The sequence below is a fragment of the Poecilia mexicana genome, unplaced genomic scaffold (genome assembly GCF_051168715.1).
Source record: "Poecilia mexicana isolate PSO_F unplaced genomic scaffold, ASM5116871v1 scaffold_2, whole genome shotgun sequence".
In the NCBI taxonomy this organism is placed as follows: domain Eukaryota; kingdom Metazoa; phylum Chordata; class Actinopteri; order Cyprinodontiformes; family Poeciliidae; genus Poecilia; species Poecilia mexicana.
Window position 1 is genome coordinate 38,930,492 of NW_028263371.1, and position 19,771 is coordinate 38,950,262.

Here is a 19,771-nt window from a genome sequence, read left to right on the forward strand (position 1 = left end):
AATACAGTCTTAGGTTCAGACATGGGCTACTAAACCACGGTTTTGAAACTTTTTCTTTCAAAGCCACTCTTCTGTCTGTTCACTGTATTCGTGTAGTTTAAAGTTTTATTTATTTATTTATTTTTTTATAAAATCCTAGATAAAGCACCGGTCATGAAAAGTTTCTCTGGCTAAAAGGAGCCAAAAACAATCCACATTTTTGAGCTGATCTGAGCAGACCTGGAGCTTTGCTTTGACTTTTTCATGCATGTTTGAGGAATCCTTGAATCTCTTGTGGCAACCATTAGGAGGTGCCTAAGCACTGTTTATTTACCCAAAACTCTCCCCCAAGTCTTCTCCACTCAGCTCCACCAGACTAGTGGCAGCAGCAATTAGCAAAAGACCTGGTGAGCCAATGAGGAGTTTGTGGAAAAGATGGTCCTTAGTGAGACCACAGAATGGTTGCGATGGGAAATTCAAGGATTCCTCAAACATGCAAGAAAAAAATCAAAGCAACCCTGCAGATATGATTTCGATGGGGGATAAATATTATAACATGATGCAAATCTCAAAAAAGTCATTTTTACATTATCCTTCCAAATTAAGTAAGATCATGAAACCATGGTTTTACTAATTTCTTCTCATTTTCCGACGATAATTGTGTTCTCGTCAATTCCGACTCTCAGATGCCTACAGGCAGGTTCAGTGAAGGAAGAATCCATCAATAAGTTTCTCTTTTTCACTTTACTTTTTAATTAATTGAAGCTATCTTATTGGATCAATGGAGCCAGTTCAGTTTAAATTAGGTTTCCAGTCGTCAAAACATTGAACAGCAAGTTACCTGCCCATATTTTGCAGCCAAATGGAGTGGGGTCCAAAAGTTGTTGTCAGCTGGATGGGGGTCTGCTCCGCTCTCCAATAACACTGACACCACCTCTCTGTAGCCACTGGCAGATGCAATGTGGAGCTTTAGAAAGAGGAGATGTAAACAGAAAGCATATTAGAACTAAAAAAACCAAAAAAACAAACAAGCATATAAGTTGATAAAAAGAGAATTGAAGAAATCAAATGGGAACAGAAACAAAAAAAAAAGTCACTATCAAAAATCCTTAGGAATTGTTAAATTACCAAAGTAACTCCTTCATCATTAGCCTGGTTAAGGGTTCCCCCGGTGGTTACAAGATGTTTAACATCAGACAGCATGGTGGTTGGCCTCTGTGTCTTCATGGTGTGCATGGAGGCCACGTTTACACCTACAGCAACAATAACGTTACATAAATGATTTTATGACTTGTTGGTTTGCATATTAGATAAAAAATAAAATTGGAGCACATAAATAGAGTGTTTGTAGGTAGACGCTGAAAGCACACAGCTATAGTGTCTTATAAAACCTTTAAAACCCCTTGTAATTTTTCACATTTAATCATGTCTCAACCGTAAACATCAATGTATTTTTGGTAGAATTAGTTAATCAATGTCTTAATCTTTATGGTTGTATAATAACCTAAGATTTTAAAGCTGTAATCTTTAACTGGAAGGAATAGAGAGATAATTCAGCTTGTGAAAGCATCACATTCACCAAAAAACATATTATGATTGTTTAAAATAATAAACTGCAGCAGCTGTCAGATTTAACTTATCTCAGAAAGGTTTGATGACAGCTCTGGGTTAGCCATGGTGCTTCTTAGAAAAGAAACGAGCAGTGATAGACTGCAGAATGAAAATATCTGTAGATCACCAAAAATCATCTGAGTTTCCTTCTTCCTGAATCTTTTTAGGGAGATTACACTTTACGTAAATCAAGGCAGGAATGTCACCAAATACTGCACCAGGATGTGCTAACTAATAGCTATGAATGTGAGGGCTTGTATTTAATAAATAAAATATCAACAGTGATAACATTGCATGGCTAATTGAAAAGGCTGACTCCCACGCAGTCCACTAGGACAAATTATGCCTTTTGGGCAAATTTTAATGAAGAGCCCTCGTCTGAACGCTCACAATACCTACAACTCCAGTCAGAGGTTTACATAAAATCATCACTGGCGTGAATATTATATCAATCCAGGCATTTTAATAATTCATCTGAATAGCTTTTACAGAGAGGAATGATTATGCAGCATTACACTAAAGTTGATTTTTAAAGCAAAAGTTGGTAGTAAAAATTTGAATCTAATTTGCCTAATGAAACCAGCAGAACTTAAACGTGGATTAGGTAAGGCGTATGATGTCACTTCCTGTTGTTGCTGTTGTAATTTGTGAAGCTGTTTGGTGTTTAGCTCTCTTGATTTGATGTGATGTCTCTTTACTGTGACCTTTCTGAGTTATACAGCCCAAATCTAGCCTTAAGCGATTAAAAATCAAGATCTATCACACATCCGAGATCTGATCCATCTGTTTTTAACTGAGCTCTTTGCTCTCAGACCACATCACACAAATAAAAACATATTACTTTATTCACAGCAGTCTGGGAATTAATGAATTAAAAAATCTGCCTGCTGCATTCACTCTTAACCCACAAAGATGTGGACATTGAAAGAGTTCAACCTTGTAGATTGTTTTGCAGGAAATGTGATGTTTTCAGATCGCTTTGCTTTTGTAAGGTTAAAGGTAAGATTAATTATGCTATAAAATAATTTTTGCATTTTGTACAATGCTCTAGACATGGTAATGATCGCCCCCCAATTTTTTAAAAGACAGTTTATTTTAATTTTTTTTAGAATAATCTGCTTCACCGAATCACTGTGAGATATTTGCAGAGATGTTGATGGCCATATCTGGGAATAACAGGTTTTTCAAGTTGTTACTTTGAGATCCTGTGGAGGAACTTATGCAAATTTCCTAAGCAACAACATTCTAAAACTGAAAAATAAAGCTCAATTTCCAAGTCTTGGTAAAAACACTAGAAGAAAGGTCAGCATATAGATGACATAATATTATAACATTGGATACTACAGGGTTGAAGCTGTTTTGATGTTTTTGGAGTCATTATCCTGGCTGGACACCTAATTGTGTCCCACTTTTGACGGATTTAAGGTGAGGCAGTAGAATTCAAAGATAATTCTCTTTCTTTATCATTCCATTTACTTTGTGCAGTAATGCTACCGCCCCATACCTGACCACTGTCCTGTTATTTTTCAAGTCTGAAAGGCTTACCTGAGCTCTTCAAAGATACTCTTACAGGCACAGTGGCCAAACAGCAAAGACTTTTGCTAATCTGAGCATAATGTCTTATTTTTAAGTTTATCAATAAGGTATCTGGCTTGTCTGTCTGAGCAGCTGTGAATTTTCCAGGTGGTGATTTTGAAGCAGGCGCTTTGATCTTGGTCTTCATCTGTCAGTTTTAATCTGAGGGCTGCAACCTAGTCATAACTGGGTGTTTGGTCATGACAATGACCTCAAACCCATCCACTTATGTATTGTCTCTTCCTGTTAATTTATTATCCAGTGGACATTGAGAAAGAGCCAGAGAAAAACAACGGTTCAATAGCCACATGAAAAGTTCTAGACATCTATGCTACTGAAAAGTCTACGCAAACTTCTGTGCAGAACTGCATATTTTATCGTTTTCAAATGAAATTCCTTCAAGCAACGTCTTGATTAGACTTGACTAACGCGTCACGAAAGGCAGTGACTCATCAAGGAGAATGAGAGGACGTTTACCCTCAGCACCCACCTCCTGGCATCGTCAAACGTGGACAATCTGTCTTTTCTGTAATTGCGCAAACTTGATAAAGACAGACAGCATACAACCCTGTTGCTATAGCAACAGAGGCTGATGGAGCCCTTGTGAGTGAGGGTATGCTTCATGGAGGCAAATCCCAGTGGGAAGGGGGTGGGTTTGGGAGATCACAACATGGGGGTGACAGAAGGAGGAAAGCTGAAATGAACATTGCGGTGTGTGTGTGTGTGTGTGTGGTGGGTGGTCTTGATAAATCCACGATCCTATGAAAGAACTGTGCCATTTGTCATGTGATTTGTTGCAGGCTCATGCAGGTTGATGTTACATTCAAACGGGGGAAAGAATATTTTTTCTATAACTGTTCATGCACATTGTGCATGTTTTATTTAAAAGCATGTTTTTTTTTTTACTGCTTCTCATTCAGTTCTCAATCAGTTTCATCTTCCTGCTCTTTTATCTCTTCCATTTCAGCTGAACTATTGACCTTGTCCTTTCTTCTATAGTAGACGACGATCCAAATCAAATTTTGCTATCAGCGGGCCTGTGGCTGCATTTCACCTTCAAACAGGGTGACGTTCACGCGCAGAGCAGCTCATTTTACCATTTAGCACAGATCCAGCGTGGGTGTAAATTAACCTTAAACTAAGCATTTATGGTTTGTGAACAGCAAGAAATATGGAGTATGACAAAAAAATGTTTCACCGTACTCAAAGGAGGGAAAAGAGATTACAAAATGAACATAAAAAAACCACAGATTCGCAGAAAGGCTCACCATTGTCCTCCAGATATTTTCGGAGAATATAGCTGGTCTCTGTCCCCTCAAAAGTGTAGTCCAGAGGAATGTTTCCATTGATATCCTGCAGCAAAATGTTAACGCCGGCCTGTAAAAAGAAAGAATCTGAGATAATTCAGGTCTCATGAATGCTTGTCTTTTTAGAACTGGAACTAATTATTGAGGCATTTCAGGTGCAGATCTGACTGGCACTGAAGATATTTTAAAGAAATACTGGAAATTAAATAAATTATTAGATAATCACCTGAGAGTTAGGGGTGAGGGATTCAGTAGCCTGCATTTATCCATGTATGTCAAGAGATTAATGTGTGCTTACTCAACAAGAGTGCATCCACTACAGCTCACCATCACAGCAGGAGATAAGACAAAAGGCTTTAAGTGATTTCAGAACCTAATCAATGTTTTCTAATTACATGTCTGAGACAGAGGGGGGTTTATAAAAGGTGTTTTCCTCTAGAGAATGGAAGTGGTGCTTCCTCTGCTCTGCCATGTCAGTACACGGAGTAAAATGGCCTTAAAAAAACAGAAGATGGCTACAGATCCACTCCATTGCATCATGAGCACCAGTTCAACCCCTCAGTCTTCCTCAGCTTTACAAAAAAGGTGACACCACAGAATTACAGCAGAGCATGAAACTCAAAGAAAATCTGAGTAGTGAATGTAATGAGTCGAAATGCTAAATGGTTGTGTTGCATGTGACCATTTAGTGACAAATCACTGATCCGTTCTGCACCCGTGTGTCATTGCAGCGTCATGGAAGGCAGCTAAATAACTACCACAGCAACGCGTTATAATAATATAGGTGTAGTAGCAAAAGAAGCAGGGATAGGGTTATAAATATCTGAACTTAAATGAAATGGTATCATGTGATGTTTGTTTTTAGTGATACCGTGAAATCTGTATCATTTTGTGTAAAGTGTAGCTCACCGCCAAATCAACTTTTTTTTCTTTTTTCTGTTGATGTTAATAGGTTATCTAAAGGTAAAGATAATTGTATTTATCCCTTTAATTCCTACATCTACATCTTTATGGGTAAGTGACAATGTTGACATTTCCATGTAAATTTCTTTAGTTCCACAATATTTTACCTAAGACTTTTAAAAGGTTCTATGGCATGACTGGAAAACGTGAAAGTAAAACTAAGTATTTTCTAGATGAAGAAAAGCATGCATTCATAAAGCATGCGGTGGGAACAGGAGGCAGAACAAAATGTATTCTTTGAAATCAAGTTAATAGAGAAGAATTTTCTTTTTAAATTATTTTGAAACTCTCAACCTGGAGCAGATCATGTAAAAAGTTACTTCAGCAAAGTTTTGAAACATAAATGTATTATTGTTTATAAAACATTTATTTCAACTACACAAAAAAAAGGATGCATGAGGTTTTCAAGTACAGTTTCTGAATATGTTTTTTTTCCCTCTGTGACGCTATCGTGTGTCAGCATTTATTTGGTGAAAGATGTTTTTTTCTTGTCAATGAAAGTTGGCTGCAGGAATATACAAAACAATTTGCAGGTAATAAGACTGGAAACAACCAGCAGCTACTTAATCACTATGCATAAAAGACAGGAAATATCAAAGTCTGAAGCACCTTTTGAAAAGCAAAGGACCTGATTGGAGGGGAGGTGCAGAACAAAAACAACATTACATAATATTCTGTACATGTCACACAAGTACACAGTCCACTTTCTAACCTCATCTTTCTGATTTTACATTTTCATCTCCAAGTCTAAGAAATACTCTGAGTATTTGCAGCTGTTTGGACTCCATTTAGGGTGTTGTCATTTATGGCATGCAGTCCTTACAGTCGGTACAGCTGTGCACTGCATTACTGATAATGAAGAAGTCGGCTTGAATGCACAATTAACTTCCAGGTCCAGAAACAGTCAATACCACTCCGTCAGGAAGGTTAACAGATCTGGGCTTGCTCAGTCACAGAGGACCAGGTTTGAAAATTAGCTGGACAGAAGCCAGCAAAGAGCAGAGACAACAAAACAATTTATATTAAAACATGGGATGCGACAAAATACACTGGCTTGTAACACAAAAAAATGTGACCTATCATGATTAGCACATACCAAAAATGTGTTGTTACACTTCTATTTCAACAGTTGTGTTTTGACAGACCAACTCCAATAACCAGCAGAGAAAAGCTCACAACTTGACAGTAAATAGGGATGAACAATACAATTCAATTTCATTTAGCAGAGAACTATATCGTGATAAAAATAATTGTGTGATAACAGTTGCAGACTGTATTTACATTTGATAATATTATTTATACAGAAAATAAGCATTATTAATCCCAATATTCAGCGTAATTTGATAAATGTAACAAAGTAACATTTTTTGATAGGGGATTTTCTTTTTTTTCTTTTTTTTTTTGTAGAACAATAGTTGCATTGGTAGGGCAATGTCGCTGCATCCTGTGATGAATCTAGAAGCAAAATGACCAAAGATGCACAGAGAAATTGACTCCTAATAAGGATTTTATATAAAAGATGTTTTCAGTCGCTATATGCATCATTCCTAAGCCCTGTCTGCCTGAAAAACCAAGAACCAGAAATGTTTTCTTACATTAAGAGTAGATGAAAAAGCCAGGGGTTTTCAGTAGAGAATGTCTTTTCAAAACTCTCAGAGTTCTGGAGATATGAATTCATAATTTTCTAGCAAAGAAAGCAGCAACAGCGGTAGTGGTTTCAGGCAAAAAAAAATATATATATATATATATGTATATTTTTTCCCAGTGTAGTTCTCTTTTAGCCAGACTGCTCTGACTAAACTCAAAAATAAATTTCAACTAGTTTAGGAAATTTCAACACAAAATAAAATGAAAATAAAATAAATTGAATTGAAGTTTCTGAATAACAAATATGTTAAAAATAGTTTGTACACCTATACTCTTAAGGGAAGGTTAAATGCAGGTTAAGATTGTCAAAAATCAGAACCATGTGCATTAATTAAGCATAGCAAAGTCTTAGCTGTTTCAACACAACATCACAAGCTAGAGGATGGAGTCTTTTACTGCATAGAACATTATATTTATTCTTAGTGTTTTGGCATTTACAAATATCATTTCATTTGCTAAATACCAACCTCACCAAATCCCACCAGCATTTTTTAAACAGTCAATGTCCAAAAATGGAGCATTTGGCAAAATACTGGAAACAACACAGTTTATTAATGGCCTGCTTCCCTGCTGTTTGGAAGCAGAAGATAAGGGAATTAATATCATTGGCTGCTAAGTACTCCATCTTCTCATCAACCCCCACCCTTCGCTGTGCCCATGAGAGACTACTGGCAAACCTCTCCATCAGCAAAAAAAAAAAAAAACATTCAGTTTCCCTGCATGAAAATTGGAGACAGGAAATCATGGAGAGACGCACAGAGCAATGGAAGAGAAATGAGGAAAGAGATGGCAGAATAGGACCGAACAGATTAGAACATATTAGCTGGTGTGTTCCTTCCTGTGCCAGTCAAAGATAAGGATGGCTCAATCAGGCTCCTTTCCGTAAGACCACTCTTCAATTTCCGGTTAGAATGTAAACCTTTTAGATTGAGCACCTAAAGAAGATCACTTACAGCCACTCAGACAGAGAAGCATCTCGTAATTATTTAGAAACAGAAAGTTATAATTCACTAAGCAGCAGGTAGAAGTATTGGCAAAATCAAAGAAAACAAATCAACCTGTAATTATCGTCAGCATTACCGTGTCACTTCGGCTGCTAGATGTCTTGACCCTGTACTGACTCTGAGCCTAGTACTTCATGCAGTAGCCTGTCTAAGATTAAGGTCATCAAAAGATTTGAATATTTGTAAGCAATAGATGAACTTGATCTCAGTTTTTTCTTTCTTCTTCAATTTGTTGTCTTCACATTTGGTCAATGTTTAACCATTGACTAACTAAGAGAGCTGGTACAAACATCAGTGGTTTACTGCTTACAAGTTAGACCTTAGGTACTGTAAAATGTTTAGGAAATCACAGAAAAGATGCTGTAAGATCACAGAAAAGATGCTGTAAGATTCTACACAATAAGTTGTAAAACAAAATTTTGACCATAAAAATTCTGGCAGCAAACGGCAAAATGGACAAGAGAAAAGGACAAACAAGAAATTATTACCCACCACCAAGAGGAATGAACAGGTGATAGGATTGTAGTGAGAAAGGAAGATCATAAGTGTTAAACTAATAAAACTCAAATTTTCCAACTACAAAATAAGTGTATGAAATCTTGAATTGTCATTCAAAATGCTGTATTGGTGGAACGAACCCTTCATTCATTCTTAAGTATATCAAATCAAACTAAATGTGCAAAATGTAACTCAAGGTTTATCTCATACTGAAGAGGTCTTTCCTCTAAAGTTGAAATCCCTTCCACTCAGTCTAAGAAAATACCACTACATTAAAAAAAATGAATTAATACAAAATGTTTTTAAATTAGTAATAGGAAGACTGCTGCTACTGCTAAGCACAGTTTGTTTTCAATGCTTATGTATTTGGCAGATGCTTTAATCCAAATTGACTTTCAAATTATAACAATACAGGTAAGAATAAAAGGTACTTGGAAGGAACAAGGAACTGGAAATTAATACTAGCCTCCAATCAAATTGGGTTTTAAAATTTGCCACAACCCATCAATGATAAAATTGCCGTTCATATCCAACAGGACAGTCTTTAATCGGAAGCATGATTTTACAAAGTTTTAAACCTCTAAACATGTTGCACAGTCATAGTCTTGCTACCATGCATAAAGAAAGACATTTTCATCTATAAAACAACCTTCATTTTCCATTACCATATGTTCCTACAGAGTTTACTCCTGTTTGTATGGCTCGTTCGCAGGAAAAAAGCTTTCTCTGTTGCAATGGGTAAACATTTAGTCACAGTCTCCAGTGAAGCAGCAAATGAGTCTGCTTGGAAGGAAATTAAATGCATCCAAATACGCACAAGCATCCTCACATATATGCCATACCATACAGTAGCAGCTGGTGTGAATTAACACCAGTTTCCAAGGATTTCTTCAGATGTTTTTATTCTTCCCAGAATCGTCTTATTCTGATCTAACAGAAGGTTAACAGCAATCACTCAGGAGCTAATCAGAGGAACCAGGCTGCACAAGATTCTGTAGAGCTCTTCACACCAGTCAGTCCTCCGTGGGTCTAATCAGCACCAGCAGAGCCGTGCCAACCCATTGAGTGACTAGGCTGGATGTGCATGCCCTCCCCTGCAGCTGGCACATTTCTCGTTGTGGACCTAATCAGTGCAACCTTAGCTCTTGTCAAGGAACTCTCCACAGAATAAGCTTTCTCTTTGATATCATAGCAATGCAACATTTGGAAATATTCCGATTTTTGAAGATGTAAATGGGCTTGTAAAGGAATGAAAAGTCATTTTTGAGGGCCTCTGGATTAAACAAGCCCTCATCAATGAAATATGCCAACAGTCCAAGGAAATCATCAGATGAGTGATGCCAGCAGGCTGACAAGCTGCAAGCAACTTCAGCCAGAAATCTGAAGGCCAACCAAGACAAACCCCTAGCATAATTTGTGAGTAGCTCAAACAGAGTTAAAGAAATCGGTGAAATCAATCTCACTGCAACCATAAAGTGCTCTGTTGCATGTAGTGTTAGTGAATCAGTCTTCCCACTTAGTTGCATGTCTGTGTTTGTGGATCATGCTCACCAGAAGGAGCAGCAGCACCATATCTGCGTGGTCGCACACACATGCTACATGCAGGGCTGTCCACAGGTCCTCGTCCTGCTGGTTGACATTTAGGCCTCGCTCGATCAGGAGCTCAGCTGCAAACACGTTATCGTGGCGGGCACACTGCAGAAAAAACAGAGACCATGATTCCCATTAGTAATTCAAATCCCATACTTGGGAAAAGCAGAGGCACAGCCAGCTACTAGCCTTGAAACAGAATCATCGTATGATAATTAATACGTGTGGAAAATCAAGTGGCATGGTAATTGATCTTTGTAAAAATCTATTGTGCAGAACTGTTGATAATTAGAGTCTTCTGAAAAGAAAATTATTAAGGCCTTGAGGAGATCATCAACAACAACAACAACAAAAAAACATAGAAAAAGAAAAAAAATATTCATAGATGGGCTGTTCCTTATTTGGTTATTAAAACTATGATCGTAATGGGAGTATCTTACCAGGTGCAGCAAAGATCCCCCTGAGGAAGTGGCAGTGTTGGGGTCTACTCCGTCCTTTAGAAGACGCAACACTGCAACAGAATAAACATTCAGCTGTTAACAGCTCCGACAGGAGTCACTTTTATGATTACAATGAGCTTATGCGGTTCCTCCTTCTGTTCATCAACTCTGACCAGCTTCATGTCCCTGCTGAAGGAAAGCATATCTGTACTGAAACAAGAAAGGCTCATTCAAAAGGTGAAGCATGGTATTGGCAGGACACACGCAGTGTTTCTGTCAGACCAGAGCACCTTCTTCCAAAAGTTTGCTTTGTTCCCTGTTTGACTTTTTGAACTCTGCAAATGAGATTTTGCAAAAGCACCCTTTTAGCGATGGATTTCTTATTTTCAGTCCGATGTGTTCTTTTGTTTGTGATCTGTGTCAAGCAAAAGGCAGATCCCTCTGAAGGCCCTTGTGTTGGACAAGACATTATAGAGATCAGAGTAAAGTGGGTAAATGTAAACCCATGCAGCACTGTCCAGATTTTTCTTTTATGTTTTGAAAACCATGAATCTTTGTTTTGCCCACTTCATTGTTATTTCCTACTTGGTGTTTGATGCATCACATGAAATTCAGTACGATACATTGACTTGTGCAGTTGTAGTGTGACAAAATGCGCAAAGTGTAAAGGGATGCGAATACTTTAAGTACGCACTTTACACAGACAAGAAAACACATTGATCTCTGCTTCTCTGTGTCAAAATCAATAGGATTTAAGCATTCTGTAATTGCCCTTGATGTGTCAGGGTGGAACAGTGTTCAAACAGTACATGCACATTCGACAGCTCCTTCCTCCTGCGGCAGGTCAAACAGGCATTGGGTTACACAAACTTGCATCACTTACTACAAGATCAAATTGGACGCCCACCCGACTAACACACTGACATAAAACTGTTGAGAAAGAAATGAAGACTTTTTCCAGACAAGTTTGCTTATTCGAGCCTTAGGCAAATGAAGAGAGACTACAAGTTTAAATAAGGGCTCTGTGATTTTGCTACACAGCTGATAAATCTTTCATGGAACAAGCGAGAACAAAGCAAACAGTGAGAGAGCAAGAGAGAAGGTGTGCTGGAGTGTGTGTGTGACACAAACAGGGAGTGATGGGTTTGAAAGAGAAGGTAGGAGAGGGACATTTATGTTATCTTAGTGTTTCGGACAGAACAACGCGGTTACTCGCTGTCACCACTGTCACAAAGTCCTGTCAAAATACACAAACAAAAGTGTATCAGCACAAATATAGTGGCTCTTTAAACTACAGAATGTTCAATATGTTGAACCCTTATGATGACTCCCTAAAGGTTATTAAACTTGAGCAGCCATGATTAAATAACCTCACTCCACCCACATATGTAGACATAAAAGGCACTCACAAACCAGGAGCATTTATTAATTCTGACCTTATCTAAACAAACAAACAAAAAAAATACCCAGAACAATAAAATATGCACCTGATGGGGAAAAAAGATGTCTGAATATGCTTTAAAATGTTTAGAAAGCTTATAACGAACACTATTGAACATAAAAAGACAAAATCCCCCTAATTACTAAATGAGCTCCGACTAATCTCGTACATGATAAAAACCACCCTTCTGTGATACACTCCCATCAACAAAAGAACAAGTGGTTCTCTATTTATGAGTCATTAACACTGAATGCCAAGCTACAGCTCTCTTCCCAGATACAGAGCACAAAACTCTGCAACACACACCCAGTTCACCCAGTGCTGCATCGACTAACAGCCTGGAGGTGATGCAGTCTGACCAAACCCAGCAAATATCCCGCAGCAATTCTTACCCATTAAATATGAATTTTCAAAAAATATTCACTCTCAACATGCAACATCAAAATTATGAGTAAGTGTCTGTGACATACAAGCATACACATCCATGCAATTTATCTGTTTGTGTTAGAAAAAGACCGTCACATATTTCTCTATATTGTTGTTACAAGCAGCACATACAGGTCTCTTATAATGTCTTGTGGGGAAAAAAACGTTTGAAAATGTTTCTCATTGTCTCATTTTCTAAATCCCATAAAATCTGCAGTTTTTCACAGGAGTGGGTATACTTTCAACAACCAGAAATCCCTTTAATGATTTGTTTCATTTTCACACTTTGCCCCTAGAGATTTATTTACAAGTTAGAAGATACGCTCTCAGTTTAACAACGTTCACATAGAGATATTTCTATAGCATGAAATTCATAAGTTTATAAGTCTGTGGTGAAGAACGGGATGTTATCTACAGTCTGTATAAACTGATAAAAAACCCTGGTTTGGTTCTGTGGATTTTTCTGGAGCTTCCAAAGCAGACTGTGCAAAGAAGGAAGAGTCATAAAAAGCAAAATAAAAAAGGGAACAATGAGCATTTTTTTCACTAAGCAGTAATTCAACAGCAGAGTGTCTGCAGTGGAGGTTTCTTTACATCTGCTGCAGCAAAGATCACTGCAAGAGAATCGCCACACCTATAACCATCAACACCAACTTGTTGAAGACTTTAAAATAAAAAGAGTTACTAGATTTGTCAATCTAGTTCTGCTTAAGTTCTGCTTATCAGTAAGCAGAACTTATTTAGTTTAGTTTTTTTGTTAATTAACTATGAACTGAATAAAATTAATTCCACAAACACATTGCTATACATATATTACAGTTTTATCATTTTTAAATCACTCAATGGTAAATAGTTTTTGAATACTTGATGAGAAACCAACCAACCACAGTCGACTAAATTATTGCTGCTTTTAGCTGAATTTAAAAACAGAAAAAGAGAGTCAAAAGTAAGTCAGCAATTCAATTAATCATCAGAAAAGACAGAAAAGTTTCTTGGAAACTAATAAAACCCACAAAATATCAAAGTACGTTGGGAAAAAGAGAGCTGCATTCTTCTGGTATCTAGTGTACATGTTGCAGTTTGGAGATACCGTGCTCTGTAAACAACTTCCTGAATCAGCATAAACTGATTTTTGAACAGAAGTCTGTTGCCGTTTGTCAGTGGATTTATACCCAGAGGCACTTCGGCACCGGCTCAATAGCAACTCAGTCTCTGTCTCTACATGTAAAACGTCTAACCTTTTAGAGTCAGAGTGACATTTGAAAAAAATCTGCTTGAGCTTTACAAAACACTACAGAACATGGGCAAACAACGATCAAGGGAGGTAAATACTGAAACTTGATGTCCTTAAAAAGGAAGAGAAAAGGGAATAAATTTCAGAATATTTCAGTGCAAATTGTTTTTGTTCCTAACTTTACCTACCATGCAGTTGGAAAGAGTCCCTGAATGGGTTTTAGGTTTTTAGAATCATGTTTCTGAGTGTTAGTTCAGTGTGAATATTTTACCTCAGATCATTATGAAACACTTTACACGAATGAAAACAAAATATACTATAAATAAGCTAGACACGTAGACAAGAAGCCTTCACAGTTTAGAGTATGCCTTCAAGGGAAACATGATTGTGACATAGTGTTGAAGACGAGAATGAAGGAGAAATGATAATAGGAAAACACCTTATAATAAATACCTTTTGTCTACAAAAATGAAAGGCAGGTTCTCCGATAACTTTCACCTAAATCCTGTACAGTATGCTCAAGACTGTGCATTGCTTCTTTGCATTACTCCGACATTGAGGGAAAAGATACTCTAAAGACACAAAATAAACATGGCAAAGAAATCTGCTGTTAATTAGTAGTGCAATAGTGTCCTGCCTGTTAAATGATCAATAAGGTTTTTTTTGTTTGTTTTTTTTAATGGTGTTGCTCTCCTCTTTATAATGCAGGGACATCACAAAACTATTGACCACTCACAGCAGGAAGGCCAGGATAAACATTAAAGATACAGTTAATTAGAGTGCTCAGGTTAAACTGGAATCAGCTAAAATCAATACCAGCAAGTTAACGCTTGACAACAGCTGAGACTGAAAATCAGCCACAAAACTCTGATTTATCCATCTCTACAATAAACTTCTGTGGTACAAGGATACTGCATTTAAGCATCACAATGTTAACTTGACAGCAAAAATGCAACGGCTTGACTCACTATATCAGTTCTGGGAACCAAGGAGGATCGGAGATAAAAGGATTTAAGCACAAAGACATAAAGACAACACCAGAACAAGTCTCCTAATGTTGCTGCCGATAGCATCTGGATAACTTATTTGCTCAAGTTAAACATGTAGCTAATAAAATAAAGCAAGCTGCAACACTTATTGAAATTTAACCCGTTCATGTCAGGCGATTTTTGGCTTTTACTCAAGACAAAAAGCCTTATTCAACACTTTAGTCTTGAGTATGGGTTTTGTGTGTGAGTAGACATGTGGAACATGTCAGCTAGCTGTTACTTTGAGGAAATCTGTTTGGAAACATAAAAGGCGTTTCCATGGTAACCAACACTCCTAGTTATAAAAAAGAGACAGCGATTTCAGGGTCAAATTGATAAAAAAAAATGTAATTTGGTCAGAAAAAAGGGTGACTCTGAATTGGGGAGAAAAATGACTTCTCTGTTACTGCGTGAGTGAAGGATCTATATTGCAATGCAATAAAACACATCATGATGTTATATTGGCTCAGTTCTCCTATAAACATAGACATCTTTAATCCCAGAATGATTGTGATCTGAGAATTATCACTGTTTCCCAGGAGCCTGCACGGTCATTTATTTTTGCTTCCTCCTTCACCCCTTCTTTGAGTTTTTCCATGTGCAGAGATCAGACGAAGCTGAGAGACTAACTGATAAATAAAACACTGTTAAATATCTGGGGGTTCACACTTCAGTCCACAACATCACAGCTTTGCAGACTTCATTTCCTCGAAAACAGCACTGCCTTGCACATTTGATACAATGGGAGCTGAAGTCCACAGAATATTTCTTTTTAAAATATACAAAATATTTCATGGGAGAAAAAATGAAACTCTTCACATGGCAGTTCAATTTACTGTAATCTGCTAACTATTTTTGATTACACAGAAAAAAAATAATTTCCATCCTTAAATCCTGTTAGTTTTTACCTTTAACATAATAAAAGCCACATATGATTTGATGCACACTGCGCTCCTATTTCAGGCATGGTGTGTTACAATCTTATTAACTTTGTTTAATACTGTGTTTAAAACCAGCATAATGAATTTATAAACAATTATCAAGAAAGTGGTGAGGCTTTTTTTACGCTACTGCAAAACAAATTGGACAAAAAAAACTGGTGCCACAACCAATACCACAAATATATATTTAGCTGCACTTAAATACATTGTTCATTGTAAAGACAGACAGGAAAAGCACTGGGTAATTAATGCAGGGAGTTGGGCGTAGTCCCACTAACAATACCTCTATTTGCTTTGCTCTTCACAAGAGGACAGAAATGCTTATGGCTGAAAAGCAAAGGTGATATATCTTACCAGTGGGGAAATATCTGAGTATGAAGCTCAGACAAATGTCAAATGGAAAGATATTAAATTCCACTGTGTGAGCCTTATGAGCTTCTTTCTGCGATGTTCCTTGATTTTTAAGCTGCTGTCACACCGTTTCCTATCTCTTTGAGAAAGTTTTTGCTATGTGGTGCATATTATGAACACCTCGTTAATGTATTAAGGTCTTTTCCTTTACTGTTGAAACAGATGGCAAAGAAATAGATATTCCAGGTCAGACTTGTTAAAAGTTATTTAACAAAGCTTAAACTGATTATTTTACATTTAAAAATGTATACATTTCTGACATTGCAGGAAAAAAACATACAGAAACCATCCAGTGGAAGTAAAAAGTAAGAGGTCTGTTTGTTGAATAAGTTAATAACTTCATAGCACAAAGTGAGTTTAAATAGGCTTTAGCTGCACTACGTGGACAATAAGAAAAATTGTAAAAGTACTTTAACTGAGGCAACCCCAATTATAAGACTTGATTAATTATTAACTCCCAGAATAGCATTTATCTTAAATATTCAGTTAAAATCAGACTTAAACACTGAGTGCAAGTGCATACAAAAGCTGCTGTTGCTTCACTCATATTTCTGTGGGCGTCTATCTGACTTTGATGCAGCTAAAAGACTAATTTGGGAAAACCAATTTCACCAAACGTCAAAATTCAGCTGAGGCAATGCTTGTATGTGATAGATAGCAATGAAAGGAGATGAGGTTTGCAATGTTCCAATCCAGGCAAAAAGAGAGATATTATTTTTCTTCCTAACACTGTAATGATCTCCCTCAGCTGATGCCTCCTGGCCTTCAGTCTCTACTTTTTGGATTTGACTTTCCCCACTCCTCTTTCTTTTTTTTTTGTTTTAACTTTTTTATCTCATCTCTCCATATCTTACTTCCTGTACAACTAAAATGATTAGAACAAATCCCAATTTGGCTAAGTTTACAGATAAAATATGTATGTGAATAACTGTTTGGTTGGGTAATGTTTTAAATTTTTCAACCAAGGAAAATATTCAGATCCAACCCAAATATTCATTAAGGACTTACTGCACATTTGACTGATAATGTACATGTTTTACTTTTGGGAATAAGCATGCTAATGAATTCTTTCAAAAACTTAAACAAACAAAAATATAATACATTTGATTATTATTCAAGATTGAGGAGTATTTAGCAGATAAATTCATTTTCGGACATTTTGAAACTTCGTTATTGAAGTCTATGGTCTCCCTGAGTAGACCCGGTCTAGTATGATGCTAGTCTGGGCCTTTATATCTACAAAGCAAACAGGAATGATGTTTGAATGATTATCTGTCATTGGTAATTATAACAACAAAAGCTGAACCAATTGTAAGCAAATTTACAGGCAACAAAACCATCCAGTAAGAGCACAGCCTCACTTTTTTCTGGCTCCATATCTCACTCACTCCTTTGTCTCCTCCTACTCAGTGTTCGACAGCAGAGCGTTTATGTCTGCAAGTTTCCTGGCAGCATGTTTGTCAATGCAACATTAAGCTGGAAGCTGCTTCAACATTAAGGGACACGAGGAGATACTTATTGGTTTATGTATTTTTGACACTCTTCTTTTGTGGTTCCTCAAAACTCAGCAGCATGTCATTTTGGCATAACCTCAACAGAACAAACAAGAAGGCAGACAAAAAAACATGTTTTGTTAATTTGTGGATGTTAATTTGAAAACAAAAAAATTATAACTCCTCCAATTTGCTCACTCTGCCAGCAACATGCTGTGTCCCTCTGAGAAATCATTTTTGATAAGGATGAGTGTTACAGCATTTGGCTCAAAACCCAATAAAAAAAATGTCCAAACTTTTATATCCTTTAAATTCATGTTTATTCTTTTGGCTCCTCTATGTTTATCTTAGTGTTGTAGTGAAATGGTTCACACTGAAATTATAACATGAGCAAAATAATAATGGATTATGGATTAAACACAACTAGAAAAACCTTAGTTTAGTTTTAGAGGGGTATAAAGGAACGAAAGCATAGATTTAATAAACAACCATGCTTTAATTTATCATATTTAGCTATATAATGATGGGTAACTTTTGAGTTACCCACCAACTTACTTCTATTTTGTTTTGATAGTAACTCGCGTCCTAACAGGAGCAACACACTTTTCCAAGAATCTGTCCCACCTTGAACTCAAAGAAAAGTTCAGATATCAATCACACTGAATGGCAAATGGTACTAGACCAGCACCAACATGACGCCTGGGCAACCAGGCGGAGGGTTAACCGATTCATGTTGAGCCAAGAAACCCGTTGCCAGTCTGGTCAATGCCACAGCACACCAGCTGCTCACAGGGAGCCCAGCTGAAACCCATAGACAGGCAGCCAGGGTGAAGAGATTAACACACTGACCTGCAAAGAGTGCTGGTGAGACACAGATATGTCCCGACAGCTGGGCAAATGACTGGCAACCAGCGTCATAAACAAAAGAAAGCCAGTGAACTTGGACAGAAATCAATGGCTCACAGAGTGGAGCGTGAAGTCCCTATGAATTTCACAAGTTTATTGACAAAATAATCTCAGAAAAACAGTGTTGGGAGCGTTTTTTTAACAGCGAGCTGCATTGTAGCAAGCTTGAGATGGAGGAGGAATTAATAGATCGTCAGAGAAAAACTTGTAAAGTCTCGTTACCGTAGCAATAGATAAATGAACGAATGAGCTGTCCCCACCGGACTTGGGCACCTAGCTCCTCTCTTTTCTTCTGTCGTAAACGACTAAGAGTAATATTGTAGCTGTTGCTCAAAGCGGAAATCCAGCAGTTCAGGCCTTGAGTTTTTGTTAAGCTCTGACCTGCTTATTCAGATTCAGGCTGACACACATATAAACTCATTAGTGTAATTTTAGCTTTAACTCCACAATGAAATGCAACAAACACTGACTATAAAATAATAAAAGAAAAACAACTACAAGTTTCTTGATTAAATTAGTTTCTAATCCAAAAGAAAATGAGCTGATTACAAGATTAATCCCATTTATGAATCAAAGCACATCTTTGTAACCTTATTTGATTCTTACTAAACTGATAACAAAATTTCCCCAAGACATACTGTATTAATGCATTTACAGGTGGAATAAATGAGAGTAGCTTCCATTTCCCTGGCTTCCTGATAAAATCTTGGAATAAGAATTTAACTGGAAAAACTGCTAAATTAACTGTACAAATTACAGCTGCATGATTTATGTTGATGCCAGCCAGATTAAAGCAACAGAAGGACTGTTAGATATTATCTTGATAACTTTACCTTTATGTCTAAAGACTGCATGATTTGCAGAACAGCTTAGTATAGCAGAAATAAAGAAAATGAGATTGTTTTATCTGCAAAGCCGTGTTCCTCAAAATCACCTTCTCCTATCAACATCAGAAATCCTCAGGTACTTTTGTCCTTGAGGACAGTTTGAACAAGGATAAAAGCTTATTTCTGCTTTCCTCAGTTGAGTGGGCAGCTTCCAGCTGAACAAATTGGCTGTGCTGCAGTGAGCAGCTCTGTTTTGGCTCACAACTCCTGCATTAGTGTTGCCCGAGTCAGATGCAGTTTGTCACTCATTTGTCAACATGTGCTCTCCTGCTTTCTACATACTAACAGGCATGCACACTCCTAAATACGCACAGTACCTTGCAACAGTTTTTTTCAGCTTTTTTCAATAATAACGTTTGTCTTGTCACTTCTTCATAAAAGACCAGGTTC

At 37.2% G+C, this 19,771-nt stretch overlaps 1 protein-coding gene across 1 annotated transcript in view; it reads right to left on the minus strand.

Annotated features, from left to right (window-relative positions):
- myo16 (myosin XVI) overlaps window positions 1-19,771 on the minus strand; it is a 117,288-nt gene that overhangs the window by 76,875 nt on the left and 20,642 nt on the right. The window contains exons 3-7 of the mRNA XM_015003060.2: window positions 10,615-10,685; window positions 10,136-10,279; window positions 4,434-4,542; window positions 1,108-1,232; window positions 821-946 (exon numbers count right to left, since the gene is read on the minus strand). Of these exons, the coding sequence (XP_014858546.2) occupies window positions 821-946; window positions 1,108-1,232; window positions 4,434-4,542; window positions 10,136-10,279; window positions 10,615-10,685 (575 nt within the window). The remainder of the gene's footprint in view (window positions 1-820; window positions 947-1,107; window positions 1,233-4,433; window positions 4,543-10,135; window positions 10,280-10,614; window positions 10,686-19,771) is intronic.